The sequence below is a fragment of the Kogia breviceps genome, chromosome 6 (genome assembly GCF_026419965.1).
Source record: "Kogia breviceps isolate mKogBre1 chromosome 6, mKogBre1 haplotype 1, whole genome shotgun sequence".
In the NCBI taxonomy this organism is placed as follows: domain Eukaryota; kingdom Metazoa; phylum Chordata; class Mammalia; order Artiodactyla; family Physeteridae; genus Kogia; species Kogia breviceps.
This window is the reverse complement of record NC_081315.1, coordinates 20,572,371-20,593,776: the sequence shown is the minus strand read 5'-3', so window position 1 is coordinate 20,593,776 and position 21,406 is coordinate 20,572,371. Positions and strand designations below refer to the sequence as shown.

General features: G+C 39.9%; 1 protein-coding gene and 1 long non-coding RNA gene across 2 annotated transcripts in view; one reads left to right on the top strand and one right to left on the bottom strand.

Annotated features, from left to right (window-relative positions):
• Positions 1-11,316: 11,316 nt before the first annotated feature.
• On the bottom strand, positions 11,317-15,123 carry LOC136794346 (uncharacterized). The gene is made up of 3 exons (XR_010840978.1): positions 14,573-15,123; positions 13,635-13,753; positions 11,317-12,173 (listed from the first exon to the last, which is right to left on the bottom strand). It is a non-coding gene; the product is annotated as an uncharacterized lncRNA (long non-coding RNA).
• A 93-nt stretch (positions 15,124-15,216) lies between these two features.
• The window catches only part of UBE2D3 (ubiquitin conjugating enzyme E2 D3), a 30,110-nt gene continuing 23,920 nt past the window's right edge, over positions 15,217-21,406 (top strand). The window contains 4 exon segments of the mRNA XM_067035553.1: positions 15,217-15,332; positions 16,112-16,266; positions 16,890-16,982; positions 16,985-17,014. Coding sequence (XP_066891654.1) covers positions 16,243-16,266; positions 16,890-16,982; positions 16,985-17,014 — 147 coding nt within the window. The 5' untranslated portion in view covers positions 15,217-15,332; positions 16,112-16,242.

The following is a 21,406-nucleotide window of genomic DNA, read 5'->3' as shown; positions in this document are numbered from 1 at the left end:
GTACTGAGTAGAGTTTCCTGTGCTATACAGTAGGTCCTTATTAATTACCTGTTTTATATATAGTAGTGTGTATATGTCAACCCCAATCTCCCAAGTTATCCCTCCCCCCTTCTCCTAGTACTTAAAAAAAATTGTAATGGACACTCAACCGTACCAGTCACTTTATCTTTTGGACCAATAGTTTGTCCCCCCCCGGTTTGATTATCTCTAGACTGCTGTACTGTGTTACCAAAAGTGTAACTTTAAATTCCCAATAACATCCAGCATCTTTTTGAAGTTTGTACTTCCTCTTGTATCATGGTTTGCTCCTTCTCATTTTAGTCTAGTTTCCCCTATTCCTACATGAATAGAAATTTGGTTATATAGAGCTGTTTGCCTTTCCTACTTTTTTGCCCATTACAATTTTCTGTATTTAACATCCTTTCTAATTCTACTCCAAAAAAGTACTTTATGTATTTTTTAATTGGGGATCACAAAAATAATGTATTAGCACCCTCCCTTATCCAGTACTTAGACTTTGGCATTCTCAACCTTAGGAAACTTGGGAGTAAGAAAAAAACTGAGCAGCAAGGAAAACATGTTGTAACCTTCATTCTGTAGCAGAAAGATTGATCAGTTCTTGAGGAATTAAGTGTTTCACAAAGGTGAATTCTCTGTATAACTGAACCTTCAGTTATTCATCATGGACAGTAAGTTAGTGTAGTTCAAAGGGCTCTGTCTTTACTGGTATGCCGGTAAGTTTAACATCTCTCTCCGGTGGGGTGGGGGGGGAGTTCTGATTGTAATGTTTGCAAATTTCTCTGGGGTAAATACTCCCACTGTGACCCACTTCAAGCTACTACAGGACACTGAACACAAGAGTTGGAAAGGCGTATACTATCAAATTATAATACTTCCACCATGTGGACACAATAGACATACTCATAAAAACATGGATAATAATAAAACAGTAAAATAACTAGGAAATGAGTTTCAAGTATTTATTATTCAGTCATATATTGGATTTTACTGTAACTTTCAGTTTATACAATTAATTTCTAATAAAGTCTATGTTTAACAGTCAGCTTGCAAAATTCCTAAAAATTTTAAAATTGGCACTCAGAAGGCAGCATAAGCCAGCTCTAGCATACTATGGCCTACACTCTTAGTTGTGGAAGTAACAAGGAATAAGCAATATGAGTTGAGGTGGTTCTGTTAACTAATGATAAAAAACAAATACTCAGATTCATATAGTCAACCCTTAAATTCCACCATCTCACAAAGTCCTTCATGCCTTTTTCATATTCCTCCATGTATATATTACCTTGTTATGACTTTACTTTTAAAATCATTTAAGGCTGCTGTACATGTTTAATCTGTCTTGCCTGTAAATAGTGACAAAGGGAACCCAACAAGGAATGGGCAAAAAAATATAGACAGCATAGCACAGAGAGATCAGCTCGGTGCTTTGCGACCACCTAGAGGGGTGGGACAGGGAGGGTGGGAGGGAGGCGCAAGAGGGAGGGGTTATGGGGACATATGTGTGCGTATGGCTGATTCTCTTTGGTGTACAACAGAAACTAACACAGTACTGCGAAGCAATTATACTCCAATAAAGATCTATTTAAAAAAAAAAAGCAGGGCTTCCCTGGTGGTGCAGTGGTTGAGGGTCCACCTGCCGATGTAGGGGACGCGGGTTCGTGCCCCGGTCCGGGAGGATCCCGCATGCCACGGGGCGGCTGGGCCCGTGAGCCATGGCCGCGGAGCCTGCGCGTCCGGAGCCTGGGCTCCACAACAGGAGAAGCCACAACAGTGAGAGGCCCGCGTATCACAAAAAAAAAAAGCAAAGGGAAAAGGCATAAAAATTAGAAATAAATAAAACTGTCATTCTGCACCGATAAAAAATATATAGACAGACATTTCTTCAAAGAAGATACACAGATGGCAAAGCAGCACGTGAAAAGATGCTGAAAAAGAAAAAGAAAAAGAAAGGATGCTGAACATCATTAGTCACTAGGGAAATGCAAACTAAAAGGACAATGAGATACTACTACATTCCTATTAGAATGGCTACGACTGAAGACTAATCATAAGAAGTCAGGAGAAATTGAAACTCTCATGCACAGCTGGTAGGAATGTAAAAAGGTACGACCACCTAGGAAAAGAGTTTGGCAGTTTCTTAAAAAGTTAAACATATGCCTACTATATGATCCAGCTATTCCACTTCTAGATATTTACTCGAGAAATGGAAGTGTTATGTCCATACAATCATACAAGAATGTTCACAGCAGCTTTATTCATAATAGAAACTGCAAACAATCCCAATGTCCACTGACATGTGAATGGATGAAGAAATTGTGGCATATCCATAAAACAAAATACTACTCAGCAATATTTTAAAAACGAACTATTAAGAGACACAACAGGTAAATCTCAAAACAATTACGCTGACTGAAAAAAGCCAGACAAGAAAACAGGGCATACTGTATGATTCTTTTTAAATAAAATTCTAGAAAATACTAATCAATGGTGGCAGAAAACACATCAGTGGTTTCCTGTGGATGAGGGGAGAGAGGGATAGGAACAAGAGAAAGAGTTTACAAAGGAGCACAAGGACACTTGTGGGGATGGATACATTCATTATCCTAATTTTGGTGATAGTTTCATGGGTATATACATATGTCAACTTATCAAATTGTATATGTGCAATTTATTGTATGTCAATTATATTTCAATAAAGCTATTTAAAAAACATAATCTACTGTGGTATGACCAGGAGAGATGAGTAAAAGGCAACTGCTTTGTTCTGGATAACTCAGTTCCATCTTTCAGGGTAAAACCGTGTAGGTTCTTTGGGCAACCCTAAGCACACTGCTGTTGTGTTTAGCACATGCCTGCTGTTAGGCCAGATTCTCTTCATCTGAGTGCCTGTCTTTACATTTATCCCTAATAAATTTCATATTATGTTTTACATGTGACTATTATTCTTATAACAAGGCTTCAGTATTAATATTCATTAGACCTTTGGTTTTTCAGACTGTGTTTAATGAACACTAGGCGTACCCACAGAACCATCTGAGGTATCTGGAGTGGAAGTGGGGATTGGAGATGGAAGGAAAGTGATAAAGAATCTGAGTGGGCAAGACTTCAGCTTCCAACCCAGGCAACTTCTTAGTTTTAGAGACTTAAGGACTCCTGTGGAAAAAACAAAGTATGAAAACTATGTAAATTTTATCCACAAGTTAAGCTCAGAGCTTGGTGCACAGTACGTGCTCAATAAATATCTCCTAGATGAATCTTAATTAAATGTAAAATGCCTCTCACTTCTTTCCACACTCCCTCTCTTTCTCATTTGGCATAAAAAACTTTTACTCTGTCATTTGAGTTTCTTGAGATGGGAACATTAAGTTCTGAGAAGAGCTGTTGATCTTACACTTAAAAAAAAGTACCAATATAAGGTACTAAAGTATACCATTTTTTTAAAGCACTGATTTATATATATATATATACACACATACACACACATAAATATATTCACACATCGATTAGCAATGCAAGCCTGTAAGCATGTAGTAACAAATCCTATGGGCATTAAACACACATGGGAAAAGTTCTTAAGGCTAAGGGAAAATAATTATACAACCACAGGGAAAATTGCCCCGACAAATTCATGATCTTCTACCTTAAGCCCTTAACAAGGACTTTCTTTCCTTTCTTTAGTTAGTTCTTCAGCTTCCCTCTTCAGTGATTCCACATTTACCTCCTTTTCTCATGCCCAACTCGTCATCCATAGCACTCCTTCCTATTTTACTAAGAAAGGTGAGAACATTGAGTATTAATGGTCAACCTCCTGCCTCCTCCCACCTAAAATTTATCTTCATTTTTACTCATTGTAATCTTCCCTCTAGTCCCTGGTAAGTTTACCCCTTGTACAAAATCAAATACTTTTTGACCTACAGTCACATCTTGTGAAGAAACTGGCTCCATTGATTAATATCTCTATTCTGTATCTCATCTCTCTCATGACTCCTGCTAGACTATAAACATACTCAAATCTCTCCCATTCTTAAAAAAAGTATTCTCCGTTGAGTTCCTTTAAGCTAATACCCTACCTTCTAATTTCTTATCATGGCCAAGCTCTCCATTTTTTTCTCTTTCCATTCACTCCCGGACCTACTTAAACTGTCAAAACCACTTCACTCAGTGGCAGATGACTCAATGACAAATCTTAGTTGACAAATTTGTCATCCCTAGTATATTTGAACCTTCTATGCCATTTGACACTTGATATTTTGAGTAGGTGGTCAAATATTTTTTGGATGCGTAAAGTCGGACTCAATGGAGGAGTCACAAGGTCAGACTCAACAAATTCAACTTTAGGTATGTGACAAAAGGATTTTTATAACCTCTACATCAGTGTTTCTCAAACTAGGATCTTTGAATTCTTTACCAGATATTTTTCCTCATGTTGTGGTTTATTTCATTAATCTATAGTAATTAATATAAGTATAGTCCAGATCACCTTGATTCCCACTTACAACTAAGTACTGCCATGTGATTCCAGAGCCTGTGTTGTGTTTAGGTTTATGACCTTGTTGGCATAGTGTAACAGTACTTTGTCTTAGGCAAATGAGAACAGAAGTAGATAACAATTGCTTATTTCTGGCCATGTGAAAGCTAAATAACATCAGTGAAAGAATGAACAAAGGTCTCCTAAAGGTTCTGTAGAGAAGGCTGGTCATTATATATGGACCACAGCAGTTAGTATAGATGTGCCAAATTTAAAAGTACCTAAACTGCAGTAGTCAGCTCTGTATTTGTTTCAAGAGGCAGTTTGTAAAAAATAAAATAAAAATCAAGTAGCACACAGGTATTAATTTTATTAGTTTACATTTTCCCACATTTAATATATAAACTTTAGTTTCATAGTTCTTTAAGAGTTAAGAGCTTAAGGAGTTTATACCAAGTTTATAAGTATATTTTGCTTTAAGTTATTTTTATTGCAATGTTATTATAGTTTATCGTCATGTTTTGTGTGTGTATGTGTGTCTGTGTGTAAATATATCATTTTATTATAACCTTCTGATAAATAACTGGAGGGGTAGCCTCAAAAAATTATTTTCTTAAGGTCAGCTCTACCCATTAAATACACTAAATATACCTCCTGTATTATGGGTCTTCAGTGCAATTACTGCACCTATTTTAGGTCTTTCTCACAATCACAACTCATCCAGATTATTTCAATAGCATCTCAAGTGGTCTCTTTACATACACTTCTGTTACATCTTCCACATTGCTATCATAGTTATCTTTTCATAATTAAAATCTGATCATGACTTTTTGCTAAAAATTCAAGTTGCTCATCCCATACCCTTCAGAATAAAATCTGTGCTCATTAACATGGCTTGTTAATAAGGCCCTCAAGATATCCAGCCTTGTCTTTCAATGTTTTGTCTCTTTTCTCATTCATCCCCACCACCCCTACACACATGCACACACCACCACCACCACCACCACCACTACTACTACTACAGCCAAAGTACCTTCTAACTACTACTACTACTACAGCCAAAGTACCTTCTAACTACTACTACTACTACTACTACTACTACTACAGCCAAAGTACCTTCTAAAGTTCCAAAGTACCTTGGAAACTTACATTCCAAAGTAAGTTTTGGAAACTTGTTATTTCTAAAACTTACCTGGTCAAGTTCTCTGAAACTGTGCATGTTGTTCTGCCTAGGAGCATTTCTCCCTTTTCTTTTTCCTGGTATGCCCTTTTTTTCATTTGTTTAAATACAACTCCCTTTTGCAGATAACCCCCCCCCACCACTGGTGAATTGGGCACATTAACATTACTCTATGCATGCATTTATGTCATTGAACACACTCTATGGTGACTCTCTGATACTTAATGGTCTCCCCAGTTAAAAATTTTTCCTCAAGGTGACATCTGGCTTTCATCTATGTATCTTCAGCATCTAGCCAGTGCCTAGCACATAAAAGCATTCAATATTTTTTAAAAAATGAACACTTAAAAAGATGGGAGTGATTATATCAACAGATCTCTACTACATTAACATCCTTCAGCCTAAACCTGAAGACACCGCTTAGCCTAGTCAGACCTAAATATCGTTGATTTGACACACTGTATAACTTTCCTTAACTTACATCAAAAGCAGTCCCATAATGTAAATCCACGTTTTTTAAAACTGTAAATAAGGAAGTTTTTTGGAAGGCAAAATGAACTATTATATATATGAACATGTTACAGTGACTAGATTTTAAGCCAGCAAGTACAAAAAAGGCAACTAAGTTATGTAAAACTGAACCACCATAATGGTGGTACCCTGAATTCTGTTCTCTAAAGTAGGAGACCTTGTAGTAGTTGAGTAAAGAGGAAGAAAAAAAGGCTTCCTCTTCACTCCAGTTCCCCCAAGGACAGTCCACCTTTGACATTTTCCTTCCCACTTCTTTTTGCACACCTCTCCATCTAGTCTCCAATGTCCTTACCTTGCCTTTTGTCCCTACTTACAGCCCTGTCTGAGCCAGGGGTACGCATTTAGCCCTACCCCTAAAATGCTCCAGGGTAATCTTCCCTTTCTCTCCATTAGTGCAGAATAGAAAGAAGGAAAACAAGACAAAGCTAAATTCACACAAATCTGCAAATATCTACTTATATCAACTCTTGGCCTTTTGTTCTAAATTACTGTTGGAGAATTGAATTTCAAGTATTGTAGCACCCAGGGTTCTATTTTGAATAGGTCTTTTTGTAAGAGGGGAATCCGTATCATACTGTTCTTACTGGGTATATATAATAAAGCCCATTCACTTAATCATTAACTTTGAGATTTAATGGTTTGATGATGGGATATCGCTGAAATTGCCACACTTCTTCAACACCAAATGAGCCAAATTCTTCAAATTTTTTTTAGATGTAGTGGAATGTTTCTTAGTAAGTTTCATTCTTTCTTATGTGCCGTGTGTTAAAATCAGTACTTCCTTGTAATGAAAAAAATCAACAGGTACTAGATAGTAAGTATTAAAAACTAAAAGCCTCACCTAAGTTGCTCCATTAAGCCACTTAGATACTATATAGATCTGATTCTTTAGAACCACTGTGTACAACATTCCTATAATCACACCTAACTTAAAATTCTCTAATAGAAGAATTTTAAATTTATCATCACTATCTTACTAAAGAATTCTCACCTATATATATATATATATTTTTTGTGTGTGTGTGATACGCGGGCCTCTCACTGTTGTGGCCTCTCCCGTTGCGGAGCACAGGCTCCGGACACGCAGGCTCAGTGGCCATGGTTCACTGGCCTAGCTGCTCCGCGGCATGTGGGATCTTCCCGTACCGGGGCACAAACCCGTGTCCCCTGCATTGGCAGGCGGATTCTCAACCACTGCGCCACCAGGGAAGCCCCTCACCTATATTTAAATAATCAAATTCAATATGGGTAAAATAATGATCATTTCTGGTCTAAATCACACCACACCTCTGTTTACTTTAGACTTTTTAGATTGTTATTGAAACAAGAAAGATTATAATTATTGTTGGTAAGTAATTTTAATTTAAATTCCTTACTTTTAGTTAAGTACTTTTAAAGTTAATTCATATTTCAGGACCCAAAAAATAGAGGCCACCCCAGTGGCTCAGCCCACACCACAAATCTAAATCTACATCAGCCTGCAATTACATGACACACCTGTCAAGGAAATCTAACATACACCAATCACAATACTCCAACTCAGCTTAACTATTAACTAGCTCACTTGACCCTAGAAAACAGGACCTGCTGGCCTTACAAGGAAATCCCCAACCTCCTAGGCAGTCATGCCCTGTTTTGGCATTGAAGCTTCTAAGGGGAGGGGAGGGGGGAGGGGGCAGGGGGGCAGGGGCCGCCACGATGAGAGGTCCATGCACCATGGCGGGGATGAGAGGTCCGTGCACCATGGCGGGGAGTGGCGCCTGCTCACCGCAACTGGAGGGAGCCTGGAGCCCGAGTGCAGCAACGAAGACCAAACGCAGCCAAAAATGAAATAAAATAAATTTATTTTAAAATCTACATTGTGATAATTCACATACCATCAAATTCACTCTTTTAAAGTGTACAGGTCAGTGGATTTTAGAATATTCACAGAGTTGTGTAATCAACACCTTTATCTAACTTAAGAACATTTCATCACCTTCCCCCAAAAAAGACCACATTAGCAGTCACTCCCCATTTTCCCTGCCCCTAGTCCCGGGTAACCAGTAATCTACTAGTCATTTCATATGAATGGAATCATACAGTACATGGCCTTTTGTGTCTGGCTTTTTGCACTTAGAATATTTTCAAGCTTCAAGATACATGTTGCAGCGGTATCAGTGTTTTGTTCTTTCTTATTAACTAATACTATTCCATCATATGGATATACCACATTTTATTTATCCATTTATTAGCTGATGGACATTTGGGTTGTTTCTACTTTTTGGCTATTATGAATAATACTCATTCATGTATACAAGTTTTTACATTGAAAATGCTCAAATTTATTTTTAGCTTTAACATTTGGGCGTGGTTCGTTATGTGCCAAAAACCATCTCAAGGTCAAAATGATGTTCTCAGTATGAAATAAAGTAGTTTCCTAAACCACACTCACTTAAGTCTTGATCATTGAAATGAAATTCTGAAGTGGTAAGGTATAAAGACTAATTTGATTTTTATGCAAATAATATGAAAAACATTTGGTTGATTGGGTTCCATATCTCCTACTCCAAGTAGAATATGTAAACATGCATTTTGTACATTCATAGTTTTATATTAAAGCTGGACCATAGCATTTATAATTTAATTAAATTAATAAAATGGCATAAACTGTGTTAGAGCCAGTGTCCTTAGCAAGATATAAAATTCTGTAACAACGTAAGTCAGAATGGCCATCATTAAAAAGTCTACAAATAGCAAACTCTGGAGAGGGTGTGGAGAAAAGAGAACCCTCCTACACTGTTGGTGGGAATGTAAATTGGTGCAGCCACTGGAAAACAGTATAGAGGTTCCTTAAAAAGCTAAAAGTAGAGCTGCCATATGATCCAGCAATCCCACTACTGTGCATATACCCAGGGAAAACTATAATTCAAAAAGATACATACACACCAGTGTTCACAGCAGCACTATTTACAATAGCCAATACATGGAAGCAACCTAAATGTCCATTGACAGATGAATGGATAAAGAAGATGTGGTATATACACACAATGGAATACTACTCAGCCATTAAAAAAAATAATGCCATTTGCAGCAACATGGATGGACCCAGAGATTATCATACTAAGTGAAGTAAGTCAGAAAGAGAAAGTCAAATACCATATGATATCACTTATATGTAGAATCTAAAATATGACACAAATGAAGTTATTTACAAAACAGAAACACAGACACAGAAAACAAACTTATGGTTACCAAAGGGGAAAGGTGGTGGGTGAGGGATAAATTAGGAGTTTGGGATTAGCAGACAGACTACTATATACGAAATAGATAAAGAACAAGGTCCTACCATATAGCACAGGTAACTATATTCAATATCCCGAAATAAACCGTAATGAAAAAGTGTGTATATAGATGTATAACTGAATCACATTGCTGTACACCAGAAACTAACACAACACTGTAAATCACCTTACTTCAGTAAGAAAAATAAATTCTGTGACAAAGTTACAAAGATCTGAAAATATAGCCGTAATATTAATAACATAAGTATATGTACTAGTCTACGCTAAGGATGTTTATTCACAAGTACGTTTTAATTAACCCCTGTACTCACAATAATGTAGCTTCACTGATGCATTCATATAATATTAGGATTTCATAATTTGGATTAGTTATTCCATTGCCACTTTTATGCTAATTTTCATTCTTTATATTCTTCTCCAGTTTTATGCCACTTCATGCAAGAAAATCTGATCTACCGTAATTAGAAAGACTTTAATATAATATTCATTAAGAAGGAAGGGATTGGTTTTAGCTATCTCTTCAACATTTTTGCACCTTTTTAACTTCTGAATGTAAATGTTTCAATATATAAAACCGTAATCTTTTTTAGCATCATACTGCACACTGCTATATAAAAAAATGATTATTTGCCTTTCTTTTTTTCAGATGGGGACATTTCTATCATCGTAATTCAAATGGGTCAAATGCAACTGTAAAGTGGGTTCTCTATACAGATATGTGAATAGTGTTTTAAAGTTTGAGCTGATCCTAAACTGCCTCTTAAAACATCAAAATATTTCTAGGCTATGGTCGTTTTAATTTTAACCTTAGCAAAACTGAGTAGAAATGTAAGTATGCTAGTGTAAATACAAACAAATAGAAAGCATAGTCAACCAATAAATTCACTTCAGTGCCAAATAAAAATGAATTTGGGATTTCATAATCACTTGCCTCCATTAAGCATAGATAATCTAGAACTTCATATATTAGGATTTATTTACATGCAATAATTTCTTCCATACAACCCTGACAGTGGTCAATATAAAAAATACAGTAGCACCATTATAAAACAAATGTTTAATTTCAGATATGAAAGTATGTTTGTAGGGCAGGAAAAGGCATGAGTGGATTTATCTTCTAATCAAAATTCCATTACAACAAAAATTTCTGTAAAACAAACTATTTTATAGCCCCAACTGGTAGCCCACTTATTTAAAGGTAGTGTTGGATATAAACAATACCACAGCAAAGGAAGAATTTAGAAAATTCCTTTTATAACACAACATTTTAAATCAACTATACTTCAATAAGAAATTTTTTAAAATTCCTTTTAGACACTGGGTGAAAATATTGTGAGGCAGTGAATATGTATTTGTTACCCTAGTGGGCAAATTAAAGTTGGCTAACAGTCGAAGGGTAAAAAAAAGAAACACCTTAGTAGTTAAGAGTGAGAGCTTTTCAACTATATTTCAATTTAAAAAAATAGAGTGAGAGCTTTAAGGTCAGACTGCCTCGGTTTAAATCCTGGCTGTACTACTTAGTAATTGTATGACCTTGAATGTTTCATCTGTGTAATGGGGATTAAAGGGTCCAGCACACAGTACATCAAATAATAATTATTAACACTTGTTATTAAGAATTTTAAATACACAGTATTTTAATTTCTTTCATCTTCGGTTATTATTTTCATTTTGTAATTCTTCCACCATGTCTTATTTGTAAAGGCATTTACAAATAAGTAAGAGTGATACAGTAAAACCTACGTTATCCAGAATGCTTGGGAAATGAATCATTCTGGATAAGTAAATTTTCTATAGGGTACCTTTATAGGTATCAAAAAAAAAAAAAGAAATCAACAAATGGGATAAATTTATTTCCCACCCTATTACACACTTCCATGCCTTCTTAACAAGAGTATACTAGTGGTAAACTTTTTCTTAATAAATCACTATTATTATGAAAATCAATTATATTTCCATGTTAAAATGTCACCATCCCTTCAAAGCTTACCAACAGTAATATGCCTACTTGATTCCACCTAAGGTTTTTTAACATTAAGTCCATGAATAAGAATTCAGAGGGTGTGTGAAATTGAATGGGAGAAAAAAAATTTACATCTTATTTTGATTAATCTCTAACTGAAAATTAGCATTTCCTTCAATTATGACTGAAAGCACCAAACAGCTGCACCTATGTCTGTATCTCCAATAGGAATCACAGATCCTTTATATCACATTACAACTGTTGCAAACTCTGGAAATTTTATGTTCATCATTATTTCAAAAATTTGGTCTTTATTAGACCCAACACTAGATCTTACAGTGTTAATAAAGCCCACATATTCCTATATCAAAAGTTTGTTTTTCTTGAATATTTTGAGCTTGTTTCAAATTTTTTTCTTTTGTAATGCTATGAATTTTATTTTATACATTTAAAAGCATAATTCTGAGAAGAGTCCATGGCTTCACCAGACTGCTAATGTGGTTTGTAGCTCAAAAACAGTTAAGAACGCTGACCTCAAATTTGTCTCACTCTTCCGTGCTCTGTTAATTCAGAGCATTGATGTGGTCCATTATATTTTCATACCAAAGCTTGTTTAGATTAGGGTAGTACAGATTAGCTTCTCTAGGGCTTTTCTTCATGGATCTCTCCTGGATTTTGTGAATTCCCCGAGTAGGTAGGAATGTTTCCTACCATTCTTGAACTTGGCTTTTGAAAGAGCAAAACAAATAGAGGGAGAAAAAAGTCAAATAAAATTAGCTTCGGATAGCACTGAAAGTAGAAATCTCAAATATCCTACCCTCCCACTTTCTAAATTAAGAGATAATAAATACTCCATTCAATAAATACTCTGACATTAACTGCATGGGTTCAAATTCTACTTCTGCTATTTATCAGCTTTGTGACCTTGGGACAGTAACTTAATCTCTCTGTGCATCAATTTCTTTGTGAAAAAAGGTTAATAAGCACTGTACCTGGTACATTATAAATGTTCCATAAACATTACTTATATTATTATTCTTATAGATTTGTTTCACACTATGGCCAGCTAATGTTTGACCGACTAATAACTTACATTATACAGCACTGTAGTCTACGGTGCCATTTTAATGCATTATGACATTTGAAGCATATGATAACCCTGAGAAAGGACAGCTATTTTTTTTTTTTTTTTCCGGTATGCGGGCCTCTCACTGTTGTGGCCTCTCCCGTTGCGGAGCACAGGCTCCGGACGGGCAGGCTCAGCGGCCATGGCTCACGGGCCCAGCCGCTCCACGGCATGTGGCATCTTCCCGGACCGGGGCACGAACCCGTATCCCCTGCATCGGGAGGCGAACTCTCAACCACTGCGCCACCAGGGAAGCCCAGGACCGCTATTATTATACCTACTTTATAGTATTGAAGAAACTAGGTAAACCACACCAATATCACACAAATGGGAAGCAATGGAACAAGAACTCAAAGCTGCATTTCTTCTTTCACTCCAATTGTCTAATCCTGTGTTTCTACTTTATTAGACTGGTTAAAAGAGAGAACAAAAGGAAGCTTGTTCAAGAAAAAAGGAGGGGGCAGAGGTGTCCAGCAGGCCATGAGGTGAGCACTTTGGTACTCTGGTACTCACAGGGTGGTCCTCTGAGTAATCTGTATCTTGTTAGAATTACAGAATCTCAGGCTCCACCCCTGGCCTACTAAATCAAAATCAGCATTTCGAACAAATCCTAGGTGATTCCAACATACTAGTTTGAGAAGCACTGTTTCACTAATTGCTCTAGTGATGCTGTTATGGTCACTTGAGTAATACAAATTTACCACAAACTTAATAAGTTTTTATTAAGTAATGCTTAAGTAATGCAGGAAAATAGCTTCCTGCTTTCTCTTTTTAAAAGTCAAGTATATTTAAAAAACAAATTTATAGGGCTTCCCTGGTGGCGCAGTGGTTGAGAGTCCGCCTGCCGATGCAGGGGACAGGGGCTCGTGCCCGGGTCCAGGAAGATCCCACATGCCAAGGAGCAGCTGGGCCCGTCAGCCATGGCCGCTGAGCCTGCGCGTCCGGAGCCTGTGCCCCGCAACGGGAGACGCCACAACAGTGAGAGGCCCGTGTGCCGAAAAAAAAAAAAAAAAAATTTATATTTCCATTTAATTCTTAAAGATCTCCACTCTCGGGCTTACCTGGTGGTGCAGTGGTTGAGAATCCACCTGCCGATGCAGGGGACACAGGTTCGTGCCCCGGTCCGGGAAGATCCCACATGCTGCGGAGCGGCTGGGCCCATGAGCCATGGCCACTGAGCCTGTGCTCCGCAACGGGAGAGACCACGACAGTGAGAGGACCAAGTACCACAAAAAAAAAAAAAGATCGCCACTCTCTTAAGTGGGGTCATTAAGGAACGTTAGAAAACCATAAGCAGGTCAGTTCTTACTTTTCAATTCCCTATAAAATTAATCTTACTACCCTGTGCCCTAAGTATGATATACCAGAAAGCAAAATCACCTCTCCATCCTTTTCACCGGCAGAATAAAACCCTGTATTTCTCCCCCTGGATATTTCAGTAAGTACTGAGTTTTACGGACCCCAAACTTTTATTTCTTGAATGAGTTTTGCAACTTTCTGGCTCTAGGGATTGAAACACAGTAACAGAAGAAAAAGGTATTAAACCTACTCCCATCCCTAAACCTTAGCGATGGTGATCGTTGATTAGAGGCAAGTCAACAGCCCGTCCCAATCTCCCTACCCTCCCTCCTAATCAATTCACAGTTGAGCTTGATTTCTAGGCTGCTCTAATTATGGAGTCTGGTCAATGGACACTCTCTTCTCAGGGCTGACCCTCTAGGCCCTAGGGTCAGAACAGCACTAGGATTCCGCACGTGGGAGCGCTGATCAGCTGCCTGCCCGGTTCTATTTGAAATAACTGTTCCCATTTTGAGGGGCGACTCCTCCCACAGGTTAACCAGCCCAGGCCGGCAGGCGAGCCAATATCGCTCACCTGCTGCACCGGAAACTTCAAAAGCCCGAGTGAACGTAAAGGTATTCAGTAATTAACCCATAGTACCTCCCACAGCACATTCCTGACTGAGCGCCTGACAGAGGGATGGGTCGGCTCGCATCTTACCAGTCCAGGGAACTCCATTTCCTCTCCCTCCCACCAAAATAAGCATTCTGGGGCGGTGCTTCCCGGCCACTGCCCGCCCCAGGTCGATCCGGTGCCTCATTGCATCTCGCGAGAGTTTGTAGATTTGGGGGCGGGCCCCTATCAGGAAGAGGGCACAAAACTGCCCTTAAGTCATTGCAGCGCTACAGCTCCTGTTGGCCAGCCACGAGATTCTCGCGAGATTCGCCTCCTTAATACCAAGTGAGGAAATTGGGGAACGCTGTCGGGAGGGGCGTGGGGCTCAACCGCGCAGCTGCCGCTTCTATTACCTTCCTCCCATGGTCTCCTTCCGGTTCTCGATGCTTCTCTGAGTCTAAGGGTTTCCGCCGCTCGTCTACCCTTCCCCCCAGCCCATGACCCGCCTCCGGCCCCCGCCCTCCCAGTCCAACCTCCGGTCTGTTTAGTAAGAAGGTGCTGTTCCGAAAAGAAGGAGAAGGGGGTTGGCACAGATATGCTCGGCCCAGGACGTGGGGAGCAAACCGTCCTCTTTCGCCCTTAGATTCGTACCGCCCTCGCGACGGCGGCGTTGGCGGACTGATACGCGGCGGTGAAGAGGCAGGAGGAGGGGGGAGGGGCGGAGCGTGGCAGCTGGCAGTAGTTCCGTCAGAGCGGACATCTTGTGGCTGTGTCGTGCGCGTGAGCCCCGTAGGGCCGGGGAGGCACCAGCTGCCGCGCGGGGAGGAGGCCGAGGCCGCAGCTTGAGGGAGGCCCCGGCCCCTCTGTACGCGTGGGTGTGGACGGCTAGGGGAAGGGAAGGGAGGCCGGCCCAGTGGCCGGCCGGGTAAGGAGGGAAATACAGGCTCTCGGTGGCTTGAGTGACCAGCCTGTTGGGTGGGGTAGGGTGGGAAGGCTGGGGACGCCGGGGCCTCTCCCGTTTAAGGGGGAGGGGGAATGGGCGCGTCCTCGCACCTAAGCCGGAGCCTCAGGGGCAGCTCGGGCGCGTGGTGGCGGTGGCTGGGCGGGCGGGCGCGCGCGGGAGCGCGCTGGAAGGCGGAGTGTATGGTGGCGTCAGGGGCGACACAGCATACCTTTAGCTGCGGGGACAGCGGTACACATCCAGCCTCTGTTTTATTTGCTTCCCCTCCCCGGCCGCACTTTTGAGCAGCGGCCGAAAGAAGCCGGGCGTCAGTCCGGAGTCTCCTGTTGTCCCCTCCCCCCTTGCCTTTCTTTGCCCTAGTGACGCCGGCGTAGCGCCGACTAGGCCCCGGCTCCTCCTCTGCTGGGCCCCGGACCCTGCCCCGCACCCACCCCTTTCTCCTACGCCTCTTCCTTTCCCACCCGGGTCTCTTCCTTTCGAGAGGTCGGGAAGTCACAGTTTGAGCCACCCCTCCGCTCTTCCCGGCACCCTCGCCCCCTCTTCGGGCCGAAGCTCGGCATAGAGGCTGTCGGTGGCTCTGCCGCCCCACCCACCGCGGATCGCGACCGTTTTTGAGGGACTTGGACTCGTCAGGGTCTCCGCGGGGCCTGTGCGAGTGCTGATCTGCTCCGTTTTTGCAAAAGGCGCCTGTGTCTGGCAGAGCCGGTGTGAGACCAAGAGACAATCCTTCCTAGCCGCCGGGATAATCAAGAGTTTTGGCCGGAACTTTGAACACACACCGAGATAGTGAGGAGCCAGACGAAAAGCACAGACTATGGCGCTGAAACGGATTAATAAGGTAACCCATGGGGTGGAGGGAATGGGGTCGTGAGAGGAAAGGAAGGCCCAGCCTGGAGGGAGAGCCTTGGCATGGGGGGGGGGGGTGTAATTTCGGAAAGACTCCTCTTTGGGTCACTTCGTCCATTGGGGGATGGGGAACGCAGCTGTATTTTAAGAAACGAGGGGGAAAACTCGGGCACAGAGCACTTGCGGCAAGTGAGGTGTTATCTTGAGCGTGTTTCAATGGAATCGGTGCAAATTAGCGATGAGGGAGAGAGGTGATTGCAGGCGCCTCGATTCTTCGAGAAGAAGAGTTTAGTCCCTCTTCGGAATTGCCGGGAGACGCTCCCGCAAATGTCACGGCGCTTCCTATTCTCGGGGCTTGGAAACTTATTTTAGTTGTAAGATCACGGCTCTGGGCCTTCTGGAAGAAGAGACACGGGGGAAGCTCAGAGGAGAGAAAACCTAAGAAATGCGGTGGGTCCCGAACGTGATTAAGGGGTCGGGGTAGAAGTCTCACCAGCTGAAGAGTAGTGAATGTGCCTGGCCAGAAACTGCTCGACTCTGGGCAGCTTGCACAGGAGTAAGTGGGGCTGGGAGGAGGTGGGCTGACACAGTGTTGCCGCTTTCTGTGTTTTGTAGTTGCGGCTTTTCACCCGAAACTGTTCATCAGAGGCGCACCGGGAACTGATGGAAAGGCCTTCTGGAAGCTCCGTTTTGCTTTGGCGGGGGAGGTGGGGGGAGAGTGTGGTGGCAGCGAGAGGAGGGTAGGTGTACCTATGTCTGCCTCAGTCTGTTTCATAGCAGCCTCCGGGGAAATTGTTAAGCTATGTAGAACGAGGTTTGATGGTACACTGTGGATCCATGTTGGAAAAAATAGGGTTTTTCGAGGCTCGGGGGGTGAGCGGAACCTCCACCTCCGGTGGTTTAGTCTCATTTTCTTGCTCTAACTTCTATCCCGCATTTTAAGATGGCGGCTGCTTTAAGTGGTTCAGGCTCTTTCCGGCATCTCCTTTCGTAATAATATAAAATAATATTCTTTGTTAAATGTTAACTTTTACATCAGGTTGTATACTGCCCTAAGATCTCCTGCTCAAGACTTATCTATATTCAGACTCTCAGACTGTATTTCCCCTTTTTGTAACTTGTGTGTGATGTGTTTGGTTCTTGCACAATCGAGGAGGGTGGAGTATTTACAGCTAACTTGAAAAAAATGCCATGGAATAAATTCAGCCTTACTAAAACTAGGAAACAGGAGGTTGTGGATTACAAACTTTGGTTTTGATAGGTTGCTTTTTAAACAGAGTTTACATGGAGGGAATGGCAAGGACTTGGCTTAACTAAAAATAGACCTGATGCTGCTTAATTTTACATTTATTTAACGTGTGACTTTGGAACTTATTTGGCAAAACTGATATCTTATGAATGATGAAAGTTTAGATTCAAAGTATTGATGTTGAAATGGTAGATTTTGATTTAGGCCATCATTGCATTGTCTCTGTGCATTTATGTGAAATACAAACTTAAGTCTTTGTATTTTTGAGACTATGGAAAAAGGAGTTTAGCAGTTAATGCTTAAAGTACAAAGGATTATTAAACATCTCTTTCTATGACCACTTTGAAGGCCAGCAACACACTGGAGAAGCATAATTATATTTTGCAATATAGTTGAACATAGTATTCAGTACAAATCAAAACCTTTTATCTGTAGGAATTAATTCGGGCCACCAAGATGTGGAATAATTTCAAATTCATAGATTTTTATGCACGTGGAACAGAACACTTAAAAGGAAGGTCTCATTGATTTTTTTTCTTTTACAGGTGATACCCAGCTGCTGTGACACCACTTTAATGATTTAAAAGCTCTAGAGAGGCAGTATAATGGTTAGGAGTGTGAACTTCAGAGCAGAATTGCTCCAGTTAGAATTCTAGGACTGGGCAAGTTTACCTGTGTGCCTCTATAAACTGAATATATGAGCTATAAGTAATTGAGTGTTTCATGTGTACCAGGCACCATTCTAGACACTAGGGTTGCAGCAGTGAGCAAAACAAATTTTAGAGTCCAAGATTTTTTTAAGGATTTAATAAGTTAATGTGTGGCTTTGAACAGGCCCCTAGCACAAGGCACTCAATTTATTACTGCAACTTTAATTTTCAAGAGCTTTTATTAAAGAACGTTTCGAGTCTAGTACTCTTCATCAATACCAGATTGTCTCCTTTTGTAAATACTTTGAAAATCTGTGTAGTACAGAAACTTGACATAATACTTTCCAAACTGGAAAAAAACATTGTTTATGTGGGACATTTTTGATTCAACCTGTAGAAAAGTTTTATTGTGCATGTGGTTTGGTCTTCAGCTGTCATGTCAGAATCACATGGTCAAACTTAAAAAAAAAAAAAAAAAAAAAAAAAAAGTCCCAGATTCAGTTTTAGCAAGTGGACAACTCTGATGGAAGATGCTCTTTATTTTAGGCACCTCTCTTTTATTTTTAATTTATTCTTGTCTGCAGCCCCCCCCCCCATTCTAAATGTTAAGATATATCTGTACTCCTCACTGATCATTTTATTGGAATGCTTATTGTTGGAATATTTTTAATCAATAGCAGTTCATTTGATTAAGCTTTTCAATTTGTTTTCTTTCTAAAGCTCATGTTGTAGTTTTTTTGAATATTTCTTAGACTAAGCAACCTTATCAAACAGCCCTATTCTCCCCCCCCCCCTTGTATTATTTATTTGGACAAGCTGTGGTCTTATAAGGCTGTCAACAAGAATAAAATATGTGAACTCCCTAGTTGGTTGGTGGTGTTTGGGAGCCAGGGGCAGTTTTACTATTCTCATCAAACAGAATGACCACAGTGCATGTATTGTGGGGAAGTTTAAAGAGAACTTTACATAAAATGTAATATGAACCAAGCCTGAAAGAATAGCTTATGCTTTGAGTGTTTGCAGTGTGTCAGAACTGTTTGAAGCACTTGTATTAACTCAATCTTATGACACCCAAGGAAGTAGGTATAATTATTATCTCCATTCTAAAATTAGAAACCTAAGGCACAGAGAGGTTTAAAAGAAAGGGGGGGGGTCCTCATATCATGGCAGAGTTGGGATTAGGACCTAGGCAGTTGGGCTCTGCAGTGTGTGCTCTTAACCACTACATTGTCATGTCATCTTTTTAGGGTTTTGGTATTTTAAAAGTTTTCTTTTGTATGCATCGTTCTACTAACAGCTAGACTTAGCATCTGCTCTGTGTTGAACACTGTTTCTAGGCCCTTTATGAGTATCTACTTATTTAATTCTCACAACAACCATGTGAGATGGATGCTCTTGTCATTCCATTTTATATGTGAGGAAACAGGTATAGAGTGAGTTACTTGTCTGTGGTCAGATGGCTGGTAAGGGACTGAGATTCAAATCAGATAGTCTTCCTCAAGAACTCAAGCTCTTAAACTCCATGCTGTCTGCTATTTTGAACAATTTCAAGCCCTAAATTTAATCTTGCTTCCTGAAATAAGCTCTCTCCTCCCACTTCACATTTAAATAATTGGGATTGAACTTTATTCTTAGGTTATAGCTGATTTGTGAGTTTAGATTTTAGCTAACATAAGTTTTGAAAGTAGGAGTGAATTTCTTTTTGGTTAGTATCTTCAAGGACTAAAGGAACTACTATGTGCTGACTAATTACTAGGGGCATCATAAACTTGTTTCCAGTGAGCCTATAGATGATATGCATCATGTCTCAAGGCTTGTCTTTAGCCAGCTAACTTAGTTTGTAGGGCATTTGTTGACTGAGAAATGCAGATAATGTAATGACCTCAGTTTTTTATTTGAATAAGGGTGACGTTGGCACTGCTTTGGTTTCATTATGATCACCATCAGTGTTAATTCTAGTAGTTATCATACAGGTGGAAAATTTGAATACTCTTGCTAGCACTGGGGAAAAACTATCACTGGTTATCTCTATCATCATATTGTATGTTAACTCAATGCGTTTGTGTCCTTTGTTATCTAAGATAACAGTCAGTTCTTGAGGATTTTCCAAAACATTTCACTATAATCCCTTTATTACAGAAGACACCAAATTCCTAGTATTGAGATTAAAATGTTTCATATTGAAGTCTCAAATCCTAGATTAGCTTTTGCATCCTACTAGATTTGGTGTATGTGGGTTTTAACATGTGTTACATTTATATATCAGAATGTTTAACAGCTTTTAAAAGAATATAGGTACATGAAGTCTTGCCAGACTTACTGAACCATTTCTCTGGGAACAGGCATGATTTTGAGATGTCCCCGGAGGAAGAACCTCAGACGTAAGCGATAATCATTTAATCAATACTTATTGAGGTCTTGCTGTTTGGCACAGTAGTCTAGTCTCAGGGGACAAAATACAGGGAAGCCTGTTACTACCCATGAGGATGTCTTCTTTGAGTGAAGGAAACGAACATGTAAACACATAAATTGGTATTTGTCACTCTATACAACTTTTCAAAATTATAAACCAAGTAAGGGAAGCATTTATTTAAAATAAAGGGGAATCGTTATTCCAATGTCAGATTCACCCATTATTAAAGATAGGTTTATTTAAATACTTTTCCTGTACGATATTGTATATGTATAGTTATATATGTATTTTTCACTGTTATAGTGTGTTTTTTATTTTATAACCACTTTAGTTCCCTTTCCAAGACAGATTAGTGTTAACAAAATTAAATGATTTTTATTTCACTGGAAATTTTGTGCTCTTGATCTAGTTTTGCTACCGTAACAATGATCTTATTTCAAAATTGTATAGCGTAATGAAAAATGGGTATGTTTAGTGAGTATATTATTTGCCAGTCTATGTTGTTAGATGAGATTTAGTCTCAAAATGGTACCTTCGGTCCTGTTACGTGGGGAGGGGAGAAGTTCAAATGAGTATTTTATACTTTGCCCAAACATCAGATTTTTATCTCCACCTATACTTTGAACATAACGTTGTATCCTTCAGAGACCTCCAACCAGCTTTTCTTAGTTAAATTTGTTGTATTTAACCTTTTGGGTCTTAGTTGTGATTCACTGCTTCTTGGTTACTTGTTCATTTTCAGGGTGGAATTAATCCTAGCCTTGTTACAGTTTCCTGGCTAATGTATAATTGAATGTCTTCAACCACTGGACTGCTGTTA